We start from the raw sequence: 21,711 nt of genomic DNA, 5'->3' as shown, positions 1-21,711 counted from the left end.
ATTTGAAGGGTATTCTGGCACCTTAAAACCTCAAAAATTCCAAGAGCTACAAAACCTGTACACAGCTGCTCGGGAAAATCAATTTCCATGTCTAAACATGCTGAGTACAAAAAACAAGCTCAGTATCACCACAGTGGAGAATAAAGCCTTCTTGGTCACCAGCTGCCTACCCAATGTTGTAGAATGAAGTAGAAAAGGTGCCCCTTTCTCCAGGAGGACACAGCCCTGAGCCAGGACACAGGACTGGGCAAGAGGAACAAGGACTGAATCTCAGCTCCTATATCACGCCCCTGACAAATGTTCAAGGATCAAAGCATCCTGCTCTTTCCCACCACCCTCAGGTTCCCCGACTCTGTTGTCTCCTCAAAGGCCTTTGTGCATGGAGCTGAACTTACAGCTTTGGGGGCCAGTCCACTAAGACCTGAGGGGAACTGGACGAACACACCATAGTCCTTGATGCTCTTCACAAAACCGATGAGCAGCATTCCAGGATGGATTTCTGAGAAGCTCTTGGGATCCTGGCCACCTTCTACTGTGGAGACCAAAGCTGGTTTCCTGCAAAGGAGCTAGTGGCACCTCATTAAGGAATGTCCCAGAAAGGACTGATGAAATGTCCATCTCTCCCATCTCCTTTCTCCACTCCCCACCATCTCCTGCAGGATTCTCTAAGTGTGCAGATCAGCAGCAGCAGCATCACTTGGATCTTGTCAGAAATGCAAATTCTTGAGCACCACGCCCAGACCTACTGAAATTAGAAACTCTGGGATGGGCCCAGCAAGCTGTGTTTGAATGAGCCCTGAAGGTGATTCTGATGCACACGTAAGTTTGAGAACCACTGTTTTATTCCTTTCCCTATTAATTCATCCCCAGGATTACTGGAGGGAACCAAACAGGGAACGGCTCATCCCTGTGGCTTGGCAGCTGGATCTGCCATGACACAACCCTCCACTGTCCCCATCTTCAAAGTAACCAACCCCTGGTGGGGGGAGTGGGGTGGAAGAGAGAAAAAGGGGAAAGAAAGGAGGAGGACCACAGCTACCTTATTCACTGTTCCAGCTCAAGGGGCAAGCACTGAGTGCAAGAAGGCTAGACATGCTACTGGGAATATCCTCCTGGGCCCGGCAGGCCACACTGCCGCCTCCCCAATACCCTGGACTCCCGCTCTGCCCTTACCACCAGTATCTGCTGGCAGCACTTCAATCCTGTTCCTACTTTCCACCAGAAGAACAGATGGAAAGTGCAGGCTTGGCCACTGGTTCAGTTTTATGGAGGTATTTCCGAAGTCAAATAGCTGACTTTTTCCCATGGAGTTTCCAACTAAGAGCAGAGCCTGACCCGCCAGGGCCCAGAGCTCCCCAGATACCAGTAAAGGATACAACATGTCCCTCACTCTGGCTCAGACACAGGACTCTGTGCAGGGTGTCGCCAGCCTGGAGCCAGTGATACAACAGTGGGCCGTTGGCAACATGGTCTGACAGATGAGGTGTGGGGAGAAAAGCAGGAATGTTGTGGGGCAGGACAGCCACCTCCAGCCCATCTTTGGTCTTCTCTAACACCTTCACGTCCACCAACTACCCAGAAAAGAGAAAGACAGAAAGCAACCTCATCTGGGTCAGGTAGAGACCAGAGGCATCAAATTCCAGCACCAGGGATGATTGAGAGGTCAAGATCAGAGAAGCAGCTTTCTTCCACACCCCACACCACCCTTCAAGGACCCAACATGCATGCACACCCGCGCCACACCAGGACCCATCTGTGCGCTCACGTCACTCCTCTCCCAAGTCCCTCCACTGGGTCCCAGAGGAAAGACAGTCTTGCAGGCTGGCCCTAGGGACCAGAGAGGAAAGAGGGCAGCAGGATACTGCCAAAAAGCCATACCACAACAGAACTTTCCTTTCCTAGACAACTTCCATTGGTTCTGACACACAGGAAAGAACATATATGACATCATCTCTCAAGAAACTCAATACTCTCCAGTCCCAGAATCTTTGCTAGCTACCTTGATCTTTCCCCTCCACGGGTTCCAGGACCCCATGTGTCAGTAGCACCCTGCTCTCTGCCACTGTAAACTAAAATAACTTGTCTGGAGAAGTCCAGGTACCTGCCCAACATTTACAGCTCTTCTTTTCTTCTGATTGTGTCCAGCACACTCTTTCTTTGAATCACTCAACAGCTTGAAGGACAACAGCATCCTCTCCTTGGACGGCTCACAGTTCAGCACCACCACCTTCACCACCTGGTGAGAAACCACACCTGCCTGGCTAACTCCTCCCAGCAGGCCCGTCAGGCCCTGCAGAGAGGGGCCCTCCATGAGCACTGTGGAGGCCTTGGGAGCTCCACCAAGACCCTGGATCAGATCAGAAGGCAGTGAAAAGAAACATACCACGAGCTGCACACAATCCCCACAAGTGAGCCTTTTGGGTGAAAGGAAGACATGAATGAATGTTTTTGGTATAAACTCAAGTTTTAAAAAATTATTTTTCCTAGACAGACCCAGGCTCACCAGTTTTATGGCAGTGCCCCCTTGTGGTGACAGTGGCCCCACAACACTTTCTGATGTGCCGGACACCAGCGTATTATAGGTAAAGACTGACTGCTTTCAGGTTGTGGGCCTGAGGTTCATTAGCTTACTGGCTTCCGTTGAACCCCCTTAAGGATTTCTCTCTACTCTGTTCCCATCTCCTCTGCTTAGCTGGCTCAGGCCCACTGCCCCACATGCTGTCTTCCTTATCCCTTAAACAGTAGCCCTCCTACTACTTCAAATCTGTGTTCATGGGGTCACTAAGGGTAGGAGCTCGTCCACGGAAAGGGTTACCTGGCCAGCGTAAAAGACCCTCTCTGGGTCAGGGACATACTCGGCACTGAGCTCATGCTTGGGCACTAGTCCCTGCACATCATTGTAGAACTTCACAATGCAGCCATAGTCCTTGACCCTGAGGATAAAGCCGTGTGTCTGCAGACCAGGCTTGGCATCAGCATAGCAGGTAATGGCAGGTAGTTTGGACTCAACCAGGGTTTTCTTCAGGGTCATCATCAGCTTCCTGGCTTCAGGGTCACAAAGCAGAACCTAGGGAAAGGATACTGGCTGTCATCAAGTCACCATTACCAAGAGAGCCACTGAGCTGGTGGTCTCCACAACCCCCTAACCCAGGGGCCCTAGTCTCTAAGAACCTGCTCTTCCCTCTGAGAATAATTTCAGCCACAGATCCTCCCTGCATCCTGCTGGATGACAATCTAGAGAGTGCTCACCTCTATTTCAAATCTACTTCCTCCCATAAATCACCCCCCCTGGGCCTGCAGTGACACTCATTATCTCACTTCTACGCTGCCTTAGCTCCCTCCTAGACCACCTGCATCTCGTCCAACAGAATGAATGACTAAACCAATTTACCCCCTCAATACTGCTGAATATTAGCTACAAACTAAGACTGAGAGAGCCAACCATCTCTCATCCCTCAGGAGGTCATCTCCTTGAGGGCAGAGAAATCCCTCCATTTCTAACCTCCTGACCCCACTACTATAAAATTTTGCACAAAGGGATAATCAATATCTTTGTCGACTCAATAGTAATGAGATAAAACGACAATAAGAAAATCTAACATTCTGAATGCCTACACACACTATGCCCTATGCTAAGCACTGTGTATCATCACACTTAATCTTCACAACTACGAAGCTTCTCTTGGGATTCAAGCCTTTGCTATAAACCACTCAAGTTCTGGAAGCTTTGTCTGGGCTATTTCTGTGCCTGGCACACCCTTTACTCCTCCTCACCCTTCCAAATCCTACCCATCCTTTCTAGTTCAAGTCCCACCGCTGCCAGAAATCAAGAAGACATCATTGTCATATAGAGCTGATTTGAAAACTGGTTCTGTCATTTATTAGCTGTGTGACTTCAGGCAAGATACTTGGCTTCCCTGAGCTTTAATTTCCCCACCTGAAAAATGAGGACAACTGTTCTTACTCTATAAGGTCGTCTTATGAATTAAATAAAATAATGCACATCCCATGCCTAGCACTGTAACTGGCACAGAGCACACATTACACGATAGTTGCCATTGATATATATCATCAGTGATCCTTTCTGCCCCAGCCCACCCTCACCTCCCCTTTCTGAGGTATGACTACAGCATGGAGCCTGCACCAAACCATGTGGCAAAAGGTCACACACTGGCCTGGCTCTCTTCATTATGGATATTTTAATTCTCAATTATACTACATAATTCTCAAGAGCAGGGACTCAGCTTCCTCCTCCCAATGGCAGGCACAGCACTGCAGATGTTAAGGTCATTTAGTGGAAAAAGGCAGAAACTTCAGCTGAGAAGCACTACTCTCTTCCCATGTGGTCAAAAACCCACCAGAGACCCTTCAGGAGGCTCACCCGACACTTGACCTCATCCCCAGTGTGGTACTTCTTCTCTGGATTCTTCATCAGGATGTCAGCCAGGTGCATGGGAGGTACCAGGCCCCTGATTTGCTCACCCACCTTCACCAGCATCCCATATGGCTTTATGGTCAGTATCGTGCCCTGGTGAGTCCAAAGAAAAGATGGCATGATGACTCAAGAATGCTCATTCCTCCAGCTCTTAAAACAAAGCACGTCACCCCTCTTTCAAAGCCCAGCTTCCTGGGCTAACTGTGCCAGTTATTCCAGATCTCACAGGGGTAAAGCACATACCCTACACTGATCTGGATGCAATTGGGTTTATTTATGGCAACCTTCACCTCTTTTTGTGTGAGCATGTCTTGTCTCCCTTACCAGTACCTTCTCCAAAGGAAGGGACTATGTCTTCTAAGGAATGAACTCTGCATATAAAGAGGAGCTGCTCAACTAGGGCTAAATGATTGGCCTGGAGAGGCCACTGGAACTGGCTTCTTACTAATATCCTTGGTAGCTCAATTATCACAGAACTAATTTTTGACCTGGTCTAAAAAAACACCATCAAATCCCAGGAGTTATGACTTACTGCCTCTGTGTTGTTGGGTGGTGAGAGTAAGACCTTCCCTTAAAATTAATTACAAATTATCCAAGGGAAGAAAAAGAAATTCCAGTTAGCAGGCAGAGACAAGGAACATGACTTTAAATGTGCTCACACGAGGACTAACAAGCTGACCGTTAACCTGTGAACTAAAGAATGTCTGAAGTTGGGAGGGTAACTAACTATATGTTTGAGGCCTTACCTTTACCAATGCCCCAGGTTTAATGTCATGATATCTAAGATACTGAGCTTCAATAACAGACCTAAAACAAAAGAAAAATACAAGATTAAATGCAGTAGGATAGAGGCTGCCTAAAATTCAGGGCTACTGAAATCATGCCGGCAAGAAACGACACCCTCCCAGGGCCAGGCCAGGAGAAAGTGTGAATTTGCACCTGCCCAGCAGCACAGCTCTACAGCCCACACGTGTTAATGACAGACTTACGTCCGCAGAGACAGCAAAGCCAGTTCATCCATTTGGCTGTAGTCGATGATTCTACACTTGTGAGTGTTCCCTGGCTTGAAGGTCTCAGGATTGAAGACATTCTTAGGATCGGAGAGATGGCTGAGCTATGAAGTACCAAGTGATTAAGGACAAGCAAGAGACAACAGATCTGAGGCAATCAGACATCAAAGTACACCAAGATGACACAACACATTTATCACCTATGATAAAAACAGTACTCTGATTACCTGTTATTCCTCTAACTAAAAAACTGGTGTTTACTATCATAGAATCTCCATAAGGTCAGAGGACACTCTAGATCATGGGTCAGTAAATTAAAGCTCACAAGTCAGTGCCTATTTCTGCAAATACCGTCATGCACTGCGTAATGATGTTTTGGTCAATGACGGACAGCATATATGACAGTGGTCCCATAAGATTAGTACCATGTAGCCTAGGTGTGTAGGAGGCTATATCATCTAGGTTTGGGGTACTGTAGGGAATGAAGATATTTTCTTCTATCCTTCTAGGTTCTTCTGGCTGATCTAAGAATTAAATTGACATGAGACAGATTAACAGAAGAAAAAGGGAAGTTTAATAACATGCATACATGGGAGAAACTCAGAAAAACCAAGTAACTCGCCAAAATGGTGGAAGCCTTCATCTTAAATACCATCCTCACCTAAAGACAAAAGAACATATTGGCAGTGGGGAGAGTCAGAGACTTCAAAGGAAAGGCAGGCAAATCAGAGGTAGGTAAAAAGGAGCATATGTGTGAAAAACAAGTGTTTGGCCACACAGAAACAGAACACAGAGGGGAGCCAAACAAATATGCTTTTCTAGGTTCCTCCCTGTCTACCATCTAGTTCATGTCATGCTAAGGTGATAGCCTGCTTCTTGAGACAGAAATTTTTTTTTAAGAATTTTTTTAAATTTTATTTTATTGAGGTCATAATAGTTTATAACATTGTGAAATTTCAGTTGTACATTATTTGTTAGTCGCCATATATATATGTGCCCCTTTACCCTTTATGCCCACCCCCAACCTCCTTCTCCTCTGGTAACCCCTAACTGAGGCAGAATTTTTTATCTGAATTCTTTTAAGGCATTAAGGAAAGGTAATAAGAAAAACTTTCTGAGTCTTTTGTTTCTTAAAAATAATCAGCCTAAAATAATCTTCATGTTAAAGAGATACATTTTGGGGTGACAAATTTTGTTCCCCTTCAGTACATTTTATGATGTTCACAGAACAATAAAATTGCCTAACAACGCATTTCTCAGAAGTATCCCTGTCGCTAAACGACGCATGGCTGTAAAAGCTGTACTGGAGCGTACCAATGCCCGTTCATTCACGTACTGTCTATGGCTACTTTCAGGCTGTAACAACAGAGTTGAGTAGTTAGGACAGAGACTGTATAGCCCAAAGGTCTAAAATATGTACCATCCAGCCCTTTAAGAAAAGCTTTGCTGGGCCAGCCCCGGGGGCCTAGTGGTTAAGCTTGGCGCAGTCCACTGAGGCTGCCCAGGTTTGGTTCCCGGGTGCTGACCTACATCACTCGTGTCGGTGGTGACGCAGTGGCAGCAGCTCACATACAAAAAGAGGAAGACTGGAAGCAGATGTTAGCTCAGGGCAAATCTTCCTCAGCCAAAAAAAAAAAAGAAAGAAAGAAAAGAAAAGCTTTGCCAAGCCCTGGTGTAGATCCTAATTCATTCTTATACCTACTATCGACTAGTTATCAAACATGTCAAACTGATTCTAAGACATCCTAACATAACAAATAGACACTGTTCTAGTCCCTGTGAACAGTCTGCCTCACTTGGGGATATTCAGAAATAGGAAACTGATACCAAGGGATGAAGAAAGCAGAAGAGGACCTATGAGTCCCAAAAGCTTCTAGTGATACGATCCCTGACAAAACAAAGAGCCTCCTTACCCGGGCATAGGCCAGAGCCCCATCCTTCAGCCTAAAGGTGGCCCCGGCCTTGCTGAAAAAGCCCTGGACAGGAACGTCATCCAGCACAGCTCCCAGATGCTGGCAAGAGAGCCGGGTGAGGGGGCGCCCAGGCTGCAGGAAGACGGGACGCAGGCTCAGCCGCACAGCTCTGGTCCGAGGATGGACACAGAGGACACAGGCCCGCACCTAGACAAGGGAAAAGGCAAAATGAGCAGGAGGAGGCAGACAGGAGACAAGGCACCTGCAGCAGACTTTCTGAGGTTAAGACTCGCCATGTGCTGACCAGGTTGTGGACATAAGCACGAAAACCGGCTTGTGCAAACAGCATGCAAAAATTCAAACAAAGTGTTCCAGAGGGACTATGTCCAACTAAATCAAAGCTTACTCAAGGCCAGGAAAAATATACCAGCGTCCCCTCAACACCACGAGGCTAACTCATATGCAACAGAAACCATGTACTGGCACCACTACATCAGAGCTCATCGGAAACACCAGAACAGCCTGCTCTGACTGCAAGGTTAAAGCATGTAAAATGTCTCAGTTCTGCAAATACAACTACAGGGAGAAAAAAATGACTAGAAAGAGATTTACCAAAATGTTAATAATATTATCACTAGGTGGTGAAAAACCTTATTTTTATTTTAAAAAAAAGTCTCTATAGCTTCCATTAGCATGCATTACTATTAAAAACAAAAACGAACAGAAAAAAAAATCATATTAGGATTTTTTAAAAATTCTGAATAACATATATTGGGATTTTCTTCCCAAAATCCATATTCATTGTAGAAAATTTGAATATTAGATAAGGGTAGAAAAATCACCCAGAGTTAAATCACTATTAACTTGATGGCATAATCTTCCAGTATCTTAACCAGGTGTACTCCTTTTAAAGCTTTTTTTCAAAATTGGATCTATATTACTCATACCACTTTTTAAACCACATTTTCCTATTTAAACATATATGTAGTTCTCTTATGTTCAATATTCTTCTAAATCACTTTAGAGCCAGCCCCATGGCTGAGTGATTAAGTTCACGTGCTCTGCTTTGGCAGCCCAGGGTTTTGCTGGTTTGGATCCTGGGCATGGACTTAGCACCACTCATCAAGCCATGCTGAGCCGGCATCCCACACAGCAGAACCAGAAGGACCTACAACTAGAAGATACAACTATGCACTGAGGGGCTTTGGGGAGAAGAAGAAAAAGAAAAAGATTGGCAACAGATGTTAGCTCACGGCCAATCTTTAGACAAAATTAAAAAATAAAAAAATACATCACTTTAAACTATAAAAGCAAAAGATTCACTATCAAAAAAGGGAATCAAACTATATAAAAGAATATGAAATAAAAACTAAACGTTGCCTTCTTCTCCACGGGCTTCTTCTTTAACCACTGGTAGTTTCTTGAGGTCCTTCCAAAACACTTCTTATTGCCCTCGCCTCCTCTCTGACACTTGCCCACAGGCAGCCCTAGGACCTGCCCTGTAGCTAGCTGTCTTACTGGATTGGGACACACTGGAATCAAGAAAAGAAAAGACAGGAGCAACATTTCTTACTGCTTGATTTGAGAAATATTTTCCAGCTTTCTTGGGATCCAGGTGCATAAAGTCAACCAGGCCAGTGAAGAATGAGAGGAAGTTTAGCGTAAGGCCAAGCGGAGTCACCTAGAAATAAACAGAACAAGTTATGAAAAACATATGTCTGAAGGAATCAAGAATGTGAGAGATGCTGTTCATACTCAATGCCACATTTTCCATGATAACCGTCTCTCTCTTCCCCCAGCTGAACTATATCAATCTTTCTTCCTATAAAATTAAGTGGCAGAACAACTCCTAGCACTGCCTGCTTCTTTATTCAGTAAGCTCACCCCCTTCCAGATTGACAGGACATCAGCCCTCCCACCCTCAGGATTTCCCAAAGGGATGGAGGGAGCTTTGTACAAGGATCCTCGGGGAACTGCCAGCCTGATAACTTATACAAATTATTGCTAACTTGGTGATTTGCCCAGACTAAGAAGATAAAATCCAACTGCTTGCAAAAGGGAGATACTGACCATGAGCGGGCCAGTTCACCCTGCAGAGACCCCAAAAGCTAAGGAATTAGAGATGAGAAGCACCTCAAAAGAGAGCAATGAGGTAGATGACTGAAATCAGGGAAACTAGGTCAGATCCCAAGGTCCTCTTCTCACCTTATAGATCCACCCCTCTCCTATCTCCACACGCAATGGGAGAGTTATTCCCCAGGAAAATGGTACCAGACTCAAAACACAGCAAGAGTGCAAACACTGAAAATGTGGATTAAGAAAAATTCTGGGGGCCGGCTCCGTGGCCGAGTGGTTAAGTTCGCACGCTCCACTGTGGCGGCCCAGGGTTCGGATCCTGGGTGCAGACATGGCCTTGCTCCTCAGGCCACGTTGAGGTGGCATCCCACATCCCACAACTAGAAGGACCTGCAACTAAGATATACAACCATGTACTGGGGGGGTTGGGGAGATAAAACAGGAGGGGGGAAAAAAAAAGATTGGCAATAGTTGTTAGCTCAGGTGCCAATCTTTAAAAAAAAAAGAAAAAGAAAAATTCTGAATGTCGTATGGATACAGATACGGAGACATCCAGCCCCTTTCTCCCACCTGGTCTCAGGCAGTCAGGCTTATTTATACCCTTCTGGGTGGAAGTCAGTAGATCCTTTCTAGAGAAATCTAATATGCCAGAGGAGACTTCTAACAATGATATTTGGAGGTTGCCCAGAGAAAGTCTGCTAGCTCCAGATCCTGACAGTGAAGTCAGCCAGTCAGCAAGTCCCACCAAGGCACGCAGACTTCCTAGGAGTTTTTCAGTGCTTCACTCATAGTACGACAGTCAAAACTAAAATTCAACAGAGAATGGGAAGTTAAAGTTGAGAGATTCCCAGAAGGTAGGATATAGACAAATGCATGCATATATCAAAACAAAGATAAGAATAGAGGAAAAGATAAGAAAATTAGAGAATTAATCCATGAAGTCTAACATCATATTAACAGGAATTACAGAAAAAGAAGAGGAAATTATACTTTAAAACAAACAAAAACAAGATCTGATAAGGGGCTAGGATCCAGAAAATATAAAGAACTCTTACAACTTAACGATAAAAAGACAACCTAATTTTAAAATGAGCAAAGGACTTTTGAATAAATATTTCTCCAAAGAATATACACAAATGGCCAATAAGCCCACGCAAAGATGCTCAATATAACTAATCATTAGAGAAATGCAAATCAAAATCACAATGAGGTACTACTTCCCACCCACTAGGATGGTTATAATAAAAGAAGGACAAGAACAAGTGTTTGTGAGAATGTAGAGAAATTAGACCCCTCACATTGCGGGTGGGAATGCGAAACAGTGCAGACACTTTGGCTGTTCCCCAGAAAGTTAAATGTAGAGTTACTACGTAACCCAGCAGTTCCATTCCTAGGTCTACACCCAACAGGAATGAAAGCACAAGTCCACACAAAAACGTACACATGGATTCCACAGCAGCATTAGTCACAAAAGCCAAAAGTAGGAACAACCCAAATGTCCACCAACTGATGAATGGACAAACAAAATGTGCTATATCCATGTGATGGAATATCATTCAGCTATAAAAAGGAATAAATCATTGACACATGCCACAACATGGATGAACCTTGAAAACATGCTCAGTCACATAACCAGACACAAAAGACCACATATTGTATGATTCCATTTATAGGAAATATCCAGACTAGGAAAATCTAGAGACAAAAAAGTACACCAGTGGTTGCCAGGGGCTGGAGGGAGGGAGGACTGGAGAGTGACCACCAGTGGTTTCAGGTTTTCTTACTGGGGTGATGAAAATCTTCTGGAATTAAATAGTGGTGACGGCTTACACACCTTTGCGAATACACTAAAAAAACCACTGAACGATACACTTCAAAACGGTGAATCTTACTACAACTATATATGAATTATATCTCAATTTAAAAATTGAGAAAAAGAACAACAACAACAACACAAGAAACTTTCTCAGAACTGAAGGATCTGCATTTCTGGATTGCAGGAGTCTAGCACAAATAAATGGAGAGAGAGCCAGAGTGAAGCACATCATCATGGAATTTTAAAGTAAAAAGGATAAAGACAAGCTCCTTGAACTCTTCCAAAAAGAAAAAACATATACAAAGAAGGAGGAATCAAAATAAAATCAGACTTTTCAACACAAACAGAGGCCAGTGACAATGGGAATACAGACTTCAAAACTCCGAGTTACCTTTGCCCTAGAATTCTAAACCCAGCCTAATTACCAACCACACGTAAGAGCAGAACAAAGACGTTTTCAGACATAGTAGGTATGCAGAAAAGAGTTAACATAGCCAACGGGAGACTGCGCTCCTTAGAAAAGCCTGCTTGCGAGGTTGGCCCTCGGCTGGTGTGTGGGAACTTAGATTCCATTCCCAACACTCCCAGAACTGAGCAGCTCACTGTACTTAACCTGTTTGTGCAAACAATATGTCTTATGTTAAACACTCACTCTCCTTCTGAGAGTCTGGATTTTGGTAGATGCCAGGCAGAGGGTGCCTACGTGACCAGCCCCAATAAAAACCCTCAGGCAGAGTTTCTAATGAGCTTCCTTGCAGACAACATTTCACATGTGTTGTCATAACTTGTTGCTGGAGGAATTAAGTACACCCTTTGTGACTCTGCTGGGAGAGAACTCTCAGAGGCTTGTGCCTCGTTTCTTCCGGGCTTCACTCCATGGGGCTTTCCTTTTGCTGTTTTTGCTTTGCCTCCTTTCACTGTAATCAATCACAGCTGTCAGTACCACTATGCTGGGTCCTGTGAGTCTTCCTAGTGAATCATCCAACCTGGGAGTGGTCTTGGGGATCCCCAACACACTAGGTCAAGAAATTAACCTCCCATGTACCTTTCTGAGGATGCTTCTGAAGAATGTGCCACATTAAAATGAGGGAGCAAATTAAAGAAGAGAAATACATGGAATCAAAGAAGGCTCCAGTACAAGAGAGTGGCGAAGGATCCAGGATAACAGAAGGGAAGTCCCAGCACACCAGCTCTGCAGGAGCTCTACAGAGCAACCAGTCCAGGCTGGAGAAGGATGACAGTAAAAAGGACCCCAGGTCGAAAAAAAAGTAACTAAGAGATTATTTAAAGGGTTTGAAAACACAGAAAATTGTAGTGAGAGGAAAATAACTACAGGATGTGTGAAGAAATACTGATAAGCAGGAATACATTTTGGTAAATGACTAAAACAAAGCTGATTATCAACAACAGAGAAAAAAAGCTATTCAAGAAAGTCATATTATATTACCTAGCTCAACACTGCACAATATGTACACAGTCATCCTAATTTAAATACTGAATACTGATTTAATCAAAGTTTTAATATGCCACTGTTGGGAGGTTGGGGAAGGGAAGGGAAAATCAAGAGAGCCAAGTCTTATCTACCGTGATAAGAAGTTACAACTCAATGCCTACAATTGATAAACCAAGAGACGCCAGCAGAGGCCAATTACTTAGAAATACAGAGGTAAATTTCAAAAGATAAACTAACAGAGTTAAAGATGGGGGTTAGGGGGGATGAAACAGTTCTTCATTAAAAGTCTTCTAATACTATTTGATCTTTTAGAGAAGATCTGTCCAACAGAAATCTAAGCCACACATGAAATTTTCTAGCAGTCACATTTTAAAAACTACAAAGAAACAGGTGAAATTTATTTTAATAGTTTATTTAACAGTCTGGAAGAAACCAAGTGCAAGCTTACAAGAGTTCTCTCCCAGTGGAGTCACAAAGTAACTCCTCCAGCAACAAGTTATGACAACACGTGAAATGTTGTCTATCAATATATCCAACGTATGACCATTTCAATATGTAGTACTGGCTACTTTTCAAGTGCTCAATGGCCACATGTGACCAGTGGCTACCTTACTAGATGGCACAATTTTAGACTGTGTGCAGGTACTACTTCAATAAGAAGTACTGTTATTTTAGAAAACAGTAGTAACAATGAATGGCTTACCTTCTGTACCTGGGCTTTGACTACCAGCCCTGGTAGCAAGTTATTAAGGGTCCAGTTATGCTCCTCAGTAGCAATGGCAGTAGAAACTTCTGAATGACCAATAGACAGACTAACAACTCCTCCGCTGCCTTTTACCTCTTCAATGATGCAGTTCAGGTACTGGCCCACCTTCAGTTTAGCACCTGCAAGCCCAGCCCCAAAAAGGAAAAATACCTCTATGAGAAGGACCTTTAACGTGGGCTCAAGCAACACCTGAAAGGATGCATGGCGACCTGCCCAGCTACCACATAATACTCCCCACATTCCTAATCTCTAAGGGACCAACTACAAGAAGGGAGGGAAGTGCCCCTAACTGATCTAGAATCAACTACCCCACAAAAATATGAAAATCTCAGTGAGGCAAGAGAATGCTTGTTCAGAGGCCCTGGGGGCCCAAATTTCAGTAGAATCTTCTAGGTGAGAAAAAGTGAAACTGATCCATCAGATCTTGGTGAGAGATACCCTGGCCCTTCATACATTTTCCCTTTTCTATCAGCTGTATTAACCACTCATTTTAGCAAAACCAAACAGCCTCGGGCTCACCAGTCAGTCATTTTACTCACCAAAGTGGCATTTATATATAATCTCCATATACACCACCTCACTATCACGCACTGGCCCCTCTTCCTCCCCTCACCTTTGTTCTGCCGGATATACTCCTGTGCTTTCTGCAGTGGCAGAAAAGCTCTGGCCCCAGCAACACCAATGTCCACTAGATAGCCATGGTCTTCTAGGCTGGACACGGTGCCTGTGAGCAGCTGAAGAAAGAGAAAGCATTCCAAAAAGTTCAAAAGTCGAGGTAACGGGACACACAGCAAACATGCACAACCAAAGGCGAATGCTGCCACCATCAATCTCAACATCATCCCATAATCCTACCCGACCCCCCTCAATTTTCACTTTAAACCTCAATCCCACTAGAAGATAGAAGAGGGAAAGATATTAACTTGAATTCTCCCAGGGTTTGAAGGATCTTATGGTTTCCAGACAGTGAGGAGTGTCGTACACAGTTGAACAATGAATGACAGAGAGGTCTCTCCCCTGGAGAATTTTCAGAAGATAGGAAAGACCTTTATGTTACTCAAAGAGAGAGAAACCAGATGGCCCCGCAAGGTCATCCCCCAGCACCATGACTAGTGAGAATCCAGAACTACCCCTCTAGCTGTCATCATGTCTTTTCTAAGCACCTCCAAGACATCAAAAAATAATCTTGCCAACCTCCTTTAGATTTCATGGGAAGCAGTGTGGCATTCAAATCTGGCTCTGACGCTTACTAGCTATTTGATCCTTGGCAAGTCATTTAAACGTTTCTGAGTGCATTTTCTCAAACATACAACAGTGATATCTATCTGCCTCACAGGGCTGCTGTGAGAATTTCCTCAGACGACGTGTGTAAAACAGCACCTGTCATACAGCAGGCTCTCAACACCTGTCGACTTTCTACAATTTGGTTTACTTCTACTCCCATTTCTACACAACTTACAGGGCCTGTCTCAAACTCCACCACTTCTAACTGAATGTTTACAAGATCATATTGCTCTCCTTCCCTTAATTTACAAGAGCGCTTATATGAGTGTAGCTTTTGTACCTACTGGACTTGCAGGCTCTGAGCTAGGTCACAGGACTGCGAGACTCAGGAGCGGGCCAGCCACTAATGCAGCTGACAGACTAACTGCCCTGTCTACCCTGTCTCTTGCTCCAGAGAGCAGCCTTCAAGCATTCCCCACAAATGCCAGATGGCCTTTGAAAAAGACTTCATCTGTGAAGAAGTCTTGGTAAGTAAGGCACTTCCAGGAACTTCTTCTCAGCAGTAGTAAATCCCCTGATAAGGATGCTTAGAGTCACTTTTTTTGCCACTAGTAAATTTTGGACTTCCTCCCCTCCCAGGTAACGTGATTAGGTTCAAGTCTTCGATTTCCAGTAAGTACCCAAAGCATCCTGGAGACCTCCCAGGAAAAGACCCACGCCCATGTGTAACAGTTAAGCTGAAGGAAAGGCGGTCTAGACACTCCCCAGGAGGCAGGGCAGGGGGAAGGCACATCGTCTACTCCTCTTCCCTGAGCCCAGATACGTACCATGCCTGGCTTCAGGGCCTCAGCACTCAATACTTCGTTGACATTTTTGGGGTTCAGAGATAGCTTGACATTCTTTTTGCCCTTCTCTGTGACGCTCAGACTGCTCACCACACATCTCACCAGCATCCCAGGCGAGAAGAGTTCAGGCAAGCGGGCCAGGTCCTGCATAATACAAATGAGAAAGATGTGATACATACCCCTCCCTTGAAGCAAGAATCCACTGCTCACATCTGGCTCAGTGGTTTTTCATCCTCAGACCTTAAAGAACCCAAAAGGCGGATGAAGAGAGTAACCACTTGCCCACAGAGGAAGAAGGGTCTGTGGCCGAGTTACAGTCTTGAATCTCAGCAGAAGGCCTCCAAATACCTCCACACAATGGGCAGATGTAAAATGACTTGTCAGAAGAGTTGTCTGTATTCACTGTCTCCACTTCTTCATCTCCTACTTGCTCTTCAGCTCATTGCATCTGTATCCCACCTCTCTCACCCCACCACTTTCTCTCCCAAGAAAATCACCAGTGATTCCCACGTCGCTAAACCCAGCCCATTTTGCAGTCTTTCTCTTAGGCCACCTTTAAAAAGCGTTTAACACTGGTGATCACTCCTGCCTTCTTTAAACATTTTCTCCCTGGTTTCCAAGCCCCTTCATTTCCTGGTTGTCTTCTCTCTCTCTCTGGCCGCTCCTGTTTCTTCTGACAGCAACTCTCCTTCTACTCAGCAATCGAAATACAGTATTTACTCCAGGCTCAGTCTTATAGTCTCTTCTCCCTCTATTTGCTCCCTCTAAGCAACTTCTTCCCCCTTGATAGCTTCAATTACCACCCACACAAAGAAGTCTCACACATTTATGACTCTAGCCCAGACTTCCCTGAGCTCTGGAATCACCTGTTTACCGAATGTCTCAACTGCATCTCAAACTCAGCATATCAAAAGTTCCTATCACGATCCTCTCTTCCAACCCAGGACATCTTTTAAGGTTTCCTATCTCGGTGGCATGGCCAACTGTCGAGTCATGCTCAACAGAAACCTAGGACTCCTTCCTGACACTTCTCTCTGCCTCACCACCCATATCGAATCCATCACCAGCCACTGACTTTACCTCCTCAGTCCCCAGTAAATCCTGACCCCAAGCTGCCATCCATCTCCAAGCCTGGACTACCACAATAGCCTCCTAACTGGTCTCTAGGCAACTACTCACACCTCTTCCATCTCTTCTCTGTGCTGTCTACATGTCACTCACTCCAACGAGAATATTCCAAGAGCTTCCCATTGATTCTAGAATTAAAAACCAATCCTAACTATGGTCTGGCCTCCTCCCAGCTCTCCAGCCCCATCCCACACCACACTCTCCCTTGCTCTCTCTGCTCTCGCCACAGTAGCCTTCTCTCTGCTGCGTATCGAGCTCCTTCTGCTCGATTCCCTTCCTTCTTTACACAGTAAACCCTCAGCCTTCAGACCGCAGCTCAAGCATCTTTTCCTCAGGGAAGCCTTCCACACTCCCTAGACTAAGTCAAAATCCCCTTATTTAAAAACAAAACAAAAAAAATCCTCTATTATAAACTCTCATGGCACCTTGTACCTTTCTTTCTTAGCACTTAGCAGTTGTTAATTATACATTTATTTGTGCAGCAATAATTTATTTCCAGTCACAGGTTTCATCCAGATTTCCCTCACCTTTAGAGGTTCTTCTTGCGCCACTTGCTCACTCAGCTTTTTGGTGTAAGCATCACAGATTTCAGTCACTTGCACAAACCCCTGGAGGCCATTGGGGAGACTAATCACCAGTTCCAGTTCATTTACCTCTTTCACACAACCCAAAATCCGCATCCCCTCACACAGGGACTAGAAGAGAAAAAGGGGAAATGTGTACAACAGGGAAGAGAACAATGATTGGGGAGGTTAGCGGGTCTGGCTTTCAGTCCCAACTCGGACATACAAAAGCTACAGGAAATACCTATGTGGATAAGTCAGTGTGCTTATCAAACATCCGACTGAGCACTGTAAAAGGTCTAAATCATACAACAGTGTTAACAGCACTATGGTGCTGGAGGGCATTTTTGCCTTTTATCTTATTCCAAGCAACCCAAACTCAAATGCCTGGCAGGCAACAAAATGAAGGAAGCAGGCCAGTGGAGCCCACAGCCATCTGGAGCGTGTAGGCCAGGTCTAAAGGGTGCAACCACTACTCAGCTCCAGGGGACTACAAACACGAGGGAATGCGTGCTTGTGTAGTTGGCAATTTCATATTTTTACTAGAAGCCAGAAGTCACGTTTTTATATGAAATTTTTTAGTTTTCTAATGTTGGCACCAAATTAAACAACTGCTTTTTTAAGTATCATATAGGACAAACAAAACACTTCTGCAGGCTGAATCTGAATCTTGCCCTTCAGAATCATTTGACTATTATTCTTTTTATAACATATATCGGAGTTTTATAAAAATTTAAGGAACATAATAACCACTTCACTTTTCTGAGATATACTTTCCACAATGATGAAAGGGTAGAATGAGAATGATCGCTAAAGTTATTGCCAGTTCTAACCTATGAATCTACTAAAATATAAGTTCCATGCAAGATGGGGGACTCAGCAGCTAAAAAGAAAAACAGATAAACCAAAAACCAATACATGATCCCAGGCACTGTTTAATAATTGAAGGAAATAATGCTCAATTCTGAGCACAAACTACAAGAATCTCTATAGACACAAACATACACTATATATACAAAGGAAGAAAGGAATGAAGGAAAGAAGGAAGGAAAGAGGGAAAGAAGAATATATACACACTTAAGCAACCCGGGTAGTTTGTTTAAAACAAAACCAAACTTCAACAAACCTCAATACTAAGGATATCAAATTTCTCTCTTATAGACTTGCTGCTTTCTCTCTTTTCAATTTTCAACTTCTTTGTTTTTGCTGGTCCTTTCTGGTTCTTTTTCCTTTTGGTGGATTCTTGTTCAGTAGAAATCTTAAAGGGAGAAAAAAGATGCAAAAGAATGAAAAGCAGCAATCCTGGCCTTTCTCTCCAATTTCAGGTTATCCGTCACCTTGTCTTGTTACTCCTCCACTCCACCCCACTCCCAACTGTTCCTTTAATTCCTGCTTCAATCCCGACTCTCTCATTCTGCCATCAATGCTCCCTTTCCCCAAAGTCGGGGCCTCCTTCATGTTCTCAAAAGCCCCTTCTCTCCTGTATTCTTCCTCCCTTTACTGGAATGGGCATTGGGGTTCCCCAGTCTAAGAAGAAATTTGGAATAGAGCATAAAAAATGGAAGGTGGAGTCATGGAGACCTGAGTTAAACTCCCAACTCCACCATAACAAGCTGTGTGGCTTCGTCTAAATTATATAACCTCTCTGAGCCTTAGTTCCTCATCATGGAGTGGCAAACTCTACTTCATAGTATAGCTGGAAAGATTACATAAAACAGACATAAGGCCACACAATCAAACATTAGTTCTCTTCCCTCTAGCATTTGGAACACAGCCTACTCTAGGTAAAGACTGCAAATTCTGGCCATTATACATGGCAAGGACCCCATTCAAAAATTCAATGATCAAACTGCTTTCTCTCCATCCTTAATCAACATGGCACAAAGTTCCTAAGAATAAGGAACAAAAGCATTGCAAACTTAACTACTAAATGCCATACTTCAAAAGATACAGCTTTGTGGTGGTATGGACTCTCTAACAAGGTCAATTTACAAAAGTAGACTTCAGAAAGAAACAAATCTGGGGGCCAGCCCCAGTGCACTCTGCTTCAGTGGCCCAGGTTCAGATCCCAGGCGCAGACCTACATCCCTCTGTTAGTGGCCATGCTGTGCTGGTGGCCCACATACTAAAAAATAAAGGGGGGCTGGCCCTGTGGCTGAGTGGTTAAGTTTGTCCGCTCCACTTCGGCAGCCCAGGGTTTCGCTGGTTCAGATCCTGGGCGTGGACATGGGACCACTCATCAGGCCACGCTGAGGCAGCATCCCACATGCCACAACCAGAAGGACCCACAACTAGAATATACAATTATGTACTGGGGGCATTTTGGGAGAAAAAGCAATAAAAAAAAATTTTTTTAAATAAGGGAAGATTAGCATGGATGTTAGCTCAGGGAGACTCTTCCTTGGCAAAAAAAAAAAAAAAGAAACAAACAAATCTGGAAAATAACACATTCTCAAACAAGGCTCATTCTTTACAAGGACACTAGGGAGAAAATGTTCACTGAGTCTTACCAAACACACTACTTACATCAAATAAGTTGTCTTGTTCAACTGACTGCTGGAAAGCCTTCTCTGATTTGTGGGGCTTTCTCGTACCCCCTCGGGGGAAGCTTTCTTCCATGGCTGCCATGTTTGGGTCTCCTAAAAACAACACAAATAGTGACAGTGAGACATGTAGCCCTAGTGCCAGACTTCCTGAAGGCTGTCATCAATGGGCAAGAGATAGAGCCTTCTAGCACCAATGTGCTAGACAGCATTCAGGACTGAGAAATAGATGGTTTGATGCCAGGTCCCCGATAATCCATAATTCACCTTTCCAAAGATCTCTACTTCAAAACCACAAGTTCACACATTTTCCTCTGGGAAAAGAAGTTCTAGATTCAATGTAGTAAATATCATTAAGCAGCTACAGTTAAGACGCACACACATAAACAAATGTATAACCCCTTACCTTCAAAAAACACGCACACTTTTAAGACGAAACAATTACACAAATAATTTAAAACACAAATTAGATTATAAACTATCAACAAAGAGGTAGAAAGTGATGACGCTTCAGTAAAGGAGGTGAGCTTCCTAAAGAAGATGCTTTTGAGCTGAACCGTTAGAAGACAAATAGGATTTTGACAGGCAGAAAGGGAAAAGGAGAAGGAACGTGAGAAAAGGCATGGAAACAGGAAAAGCCAATTATTTCAACGAGCAACGAGCAAGTTGTCTGTCAAACAACTGCTCAAAAGCTTGCTGTTCCCTTTCCGTGAAGAAGTGTTCAACTAGACCACAGGGCAAATAAAGCATAATAACCGAAGGTACATTTTAAGACAGATTGGGCTTTTTTATGGAAGATCTTGAATTAGATATGAGTAGTTTAATGTTTACTTTGGTAAGTCAGAGCCTTAAGTACGGGAAGAGATAGAACAGTAATCAAGAAAAATATCCTGCAGGCTATAGATTGGTCAGGACTAGAGACAGGACTGAAGGAAGGTAAACCGGGCAGAAGGATTCAACCGCAATACAGCAGAGAAATCAGGAGAACCAGAACTAGGTAGAAGTGAGAAGGGAAGACAGGAGGGGATGGTTCTGAGAGACACTTGGGAATAAGAATCTAGAAAGGCTTGAGACTACAGAAGAGGTGACAACCGAGGGGAGCCTAGGATTTGGAATCAGGAATGGGTGTACGTTTCGTAGAAACAGGAAAGTGCAGAAGGATTCAGTTTGCTGGGAACTTGACCCTTAATCTCATTTCAGACAAGTTGGAAACTGAAGCTTCAAAGCGTAAAGCGATCCAGCGGCAAAGAAGAGACTTAAACTACTTCCCGGGGACAGAACCTGATGTTACAGGGGCCACTGGAGCAGAGCGGCTTCTAAGCCGGGCTCGGGTGGCCGAACCACTCACCCGGCACTGCGGGTTCATGGCAGTGGCCTGGAGGACCCAGCCCTGTCACACGCCTGGAAGCCGCGAGGTTTCCTCCGTTCTCGCCTTTGCCCTCACTCACCGGCCCCGCAACGCCAGCACCTCTCCACTCCGGAGCCCGCGCCGCTGTAATCACACACGCGGAGACTAACACATCCGCAGCCTAACGCCGCTCTCCCGGAAGCTCGGGCGGGCTCAGCGCCCTACTTCCGTTACTATACTACGGAGTCCTACGGGTCCGGGGAGGGGCTTTAGAGACAGGAAGCGGAAGGGCGGGGCTTCGAGCCGTAGCGAATCAACGCAGAAGGCCGGATCGCTGTCGCCTTTTGGACACGGGCGCGGGGGGAGGAGGTTTCTTCCGGCCGGACCGAGGGGTCGCTGAGTTCGTTGAAGGACGCAGCTGCGGAATTTGTGCGTTTTCTAAGGTGCGTGTGGAGGGGACGGCGGGCTCGGACCTCGCGCTTTGGCTTTGCGGCGCCGGCCTAGAATCCGGCCGTGCCTGGTCCGGGAACCCTGCGAGGCCTTCGCTTTGCGGGCCTGGGGCGGCGGAGAAAGGAAAGGAACTAGAGACAA

General features: G+C 44.7%; 1 protein-coding gene across 3 annotated transcripts in view; it reads right to left on the bottom strand.

Moving 5' to 3' along the window:
- The window catches only part of PDCD11 (programmed cell death 11), a 43,921-nt gene extending 22,580 nt beyond the window's left edge, over nt 1–21,341 (bottom strand). For 2 of the 3 annotated variants that reach the window (XM_046653499.1, XM_046653502.1), the window contains exons 1-16: nt 21,221–21,341; nt 19,756–19,868; nt 18,356–18,487; nt 17,194–17,361; nt 15,521–15,682; nt 14,083–14,203; nt 13,407–13,588; nt 8,932–9,039; nt 7,359–7,565; nt 5,425–5,549; nt 5,182–5,242; nt 4,382–4,528; nt 2,816–3,067; nt 2,102–2,236; nt 1,377–1,571; nt 396–566 (exon numbers count right to left, since the gene is read on the bottom strand). In XM_046653499.1, the coding sequence (XP_046509455.1) occupies nt 396–566; nt 1,377–1,571; nt 2,102–2,236; nt 2,816–3,067; nt 4,382–4,528; nt 5,182–5,242; nt 5,425–5,549; nt 7,359–7,565; nt 8,932–9,039; nt 13,407–13,588; nt 14,083–14,203; nt 15,521–15,682; nt 17,194–17,361; nt 18,356–18,487; nt 19,756–19,857 (2,268 nt within the window). In that variant the 5' untranslated portion in view covers nt 19,858–19,868; nt 21,221–21,341. Of the gene's footprint in view, nt 1–395; nt 567–1,376; nt 1,572–2,101; nt 2,237–2,815; nt 3,068–4,381; nt 4,529–5,181; nt 5,243–5,424; nt 5,550–7,358; nt 7,566–8,931; nt 9,040–13,406; nt 13,589–14,082; nt 14,204–15,520; nt 15,683–17,193; nt 17,362–18,355; nt 18,488–19,755; nt 19,869–21,120 lie in introns of all 3 variants that reach the window. The other variant, XM_046653501.1, reaches the window with a different exon arrangement.
- Nucleotides 21,342–21,711: the final 370 nt, after the last annotated feature.

The sequence above is a fragment of the Equus quagga genome, chromosome 2, assembly GCF_021613505.1.
Source record: "Equus quagga isolate Etosha38 chromosome 2, UCLA_HA_Equagga_1.0, whole genome shotgun sequence".
Classification (NCBI taxonomy): Eukaryota; Metazoa; Chordata; class Mammalia; order Perissodactyla; family Equidae; genus Equus; species Equus quagga.
The sequence above is the reverse complement of the archived record's forward strand: the minus strand, read 5'-3'. Positions and strand labels throughout refer to the sequence as shown.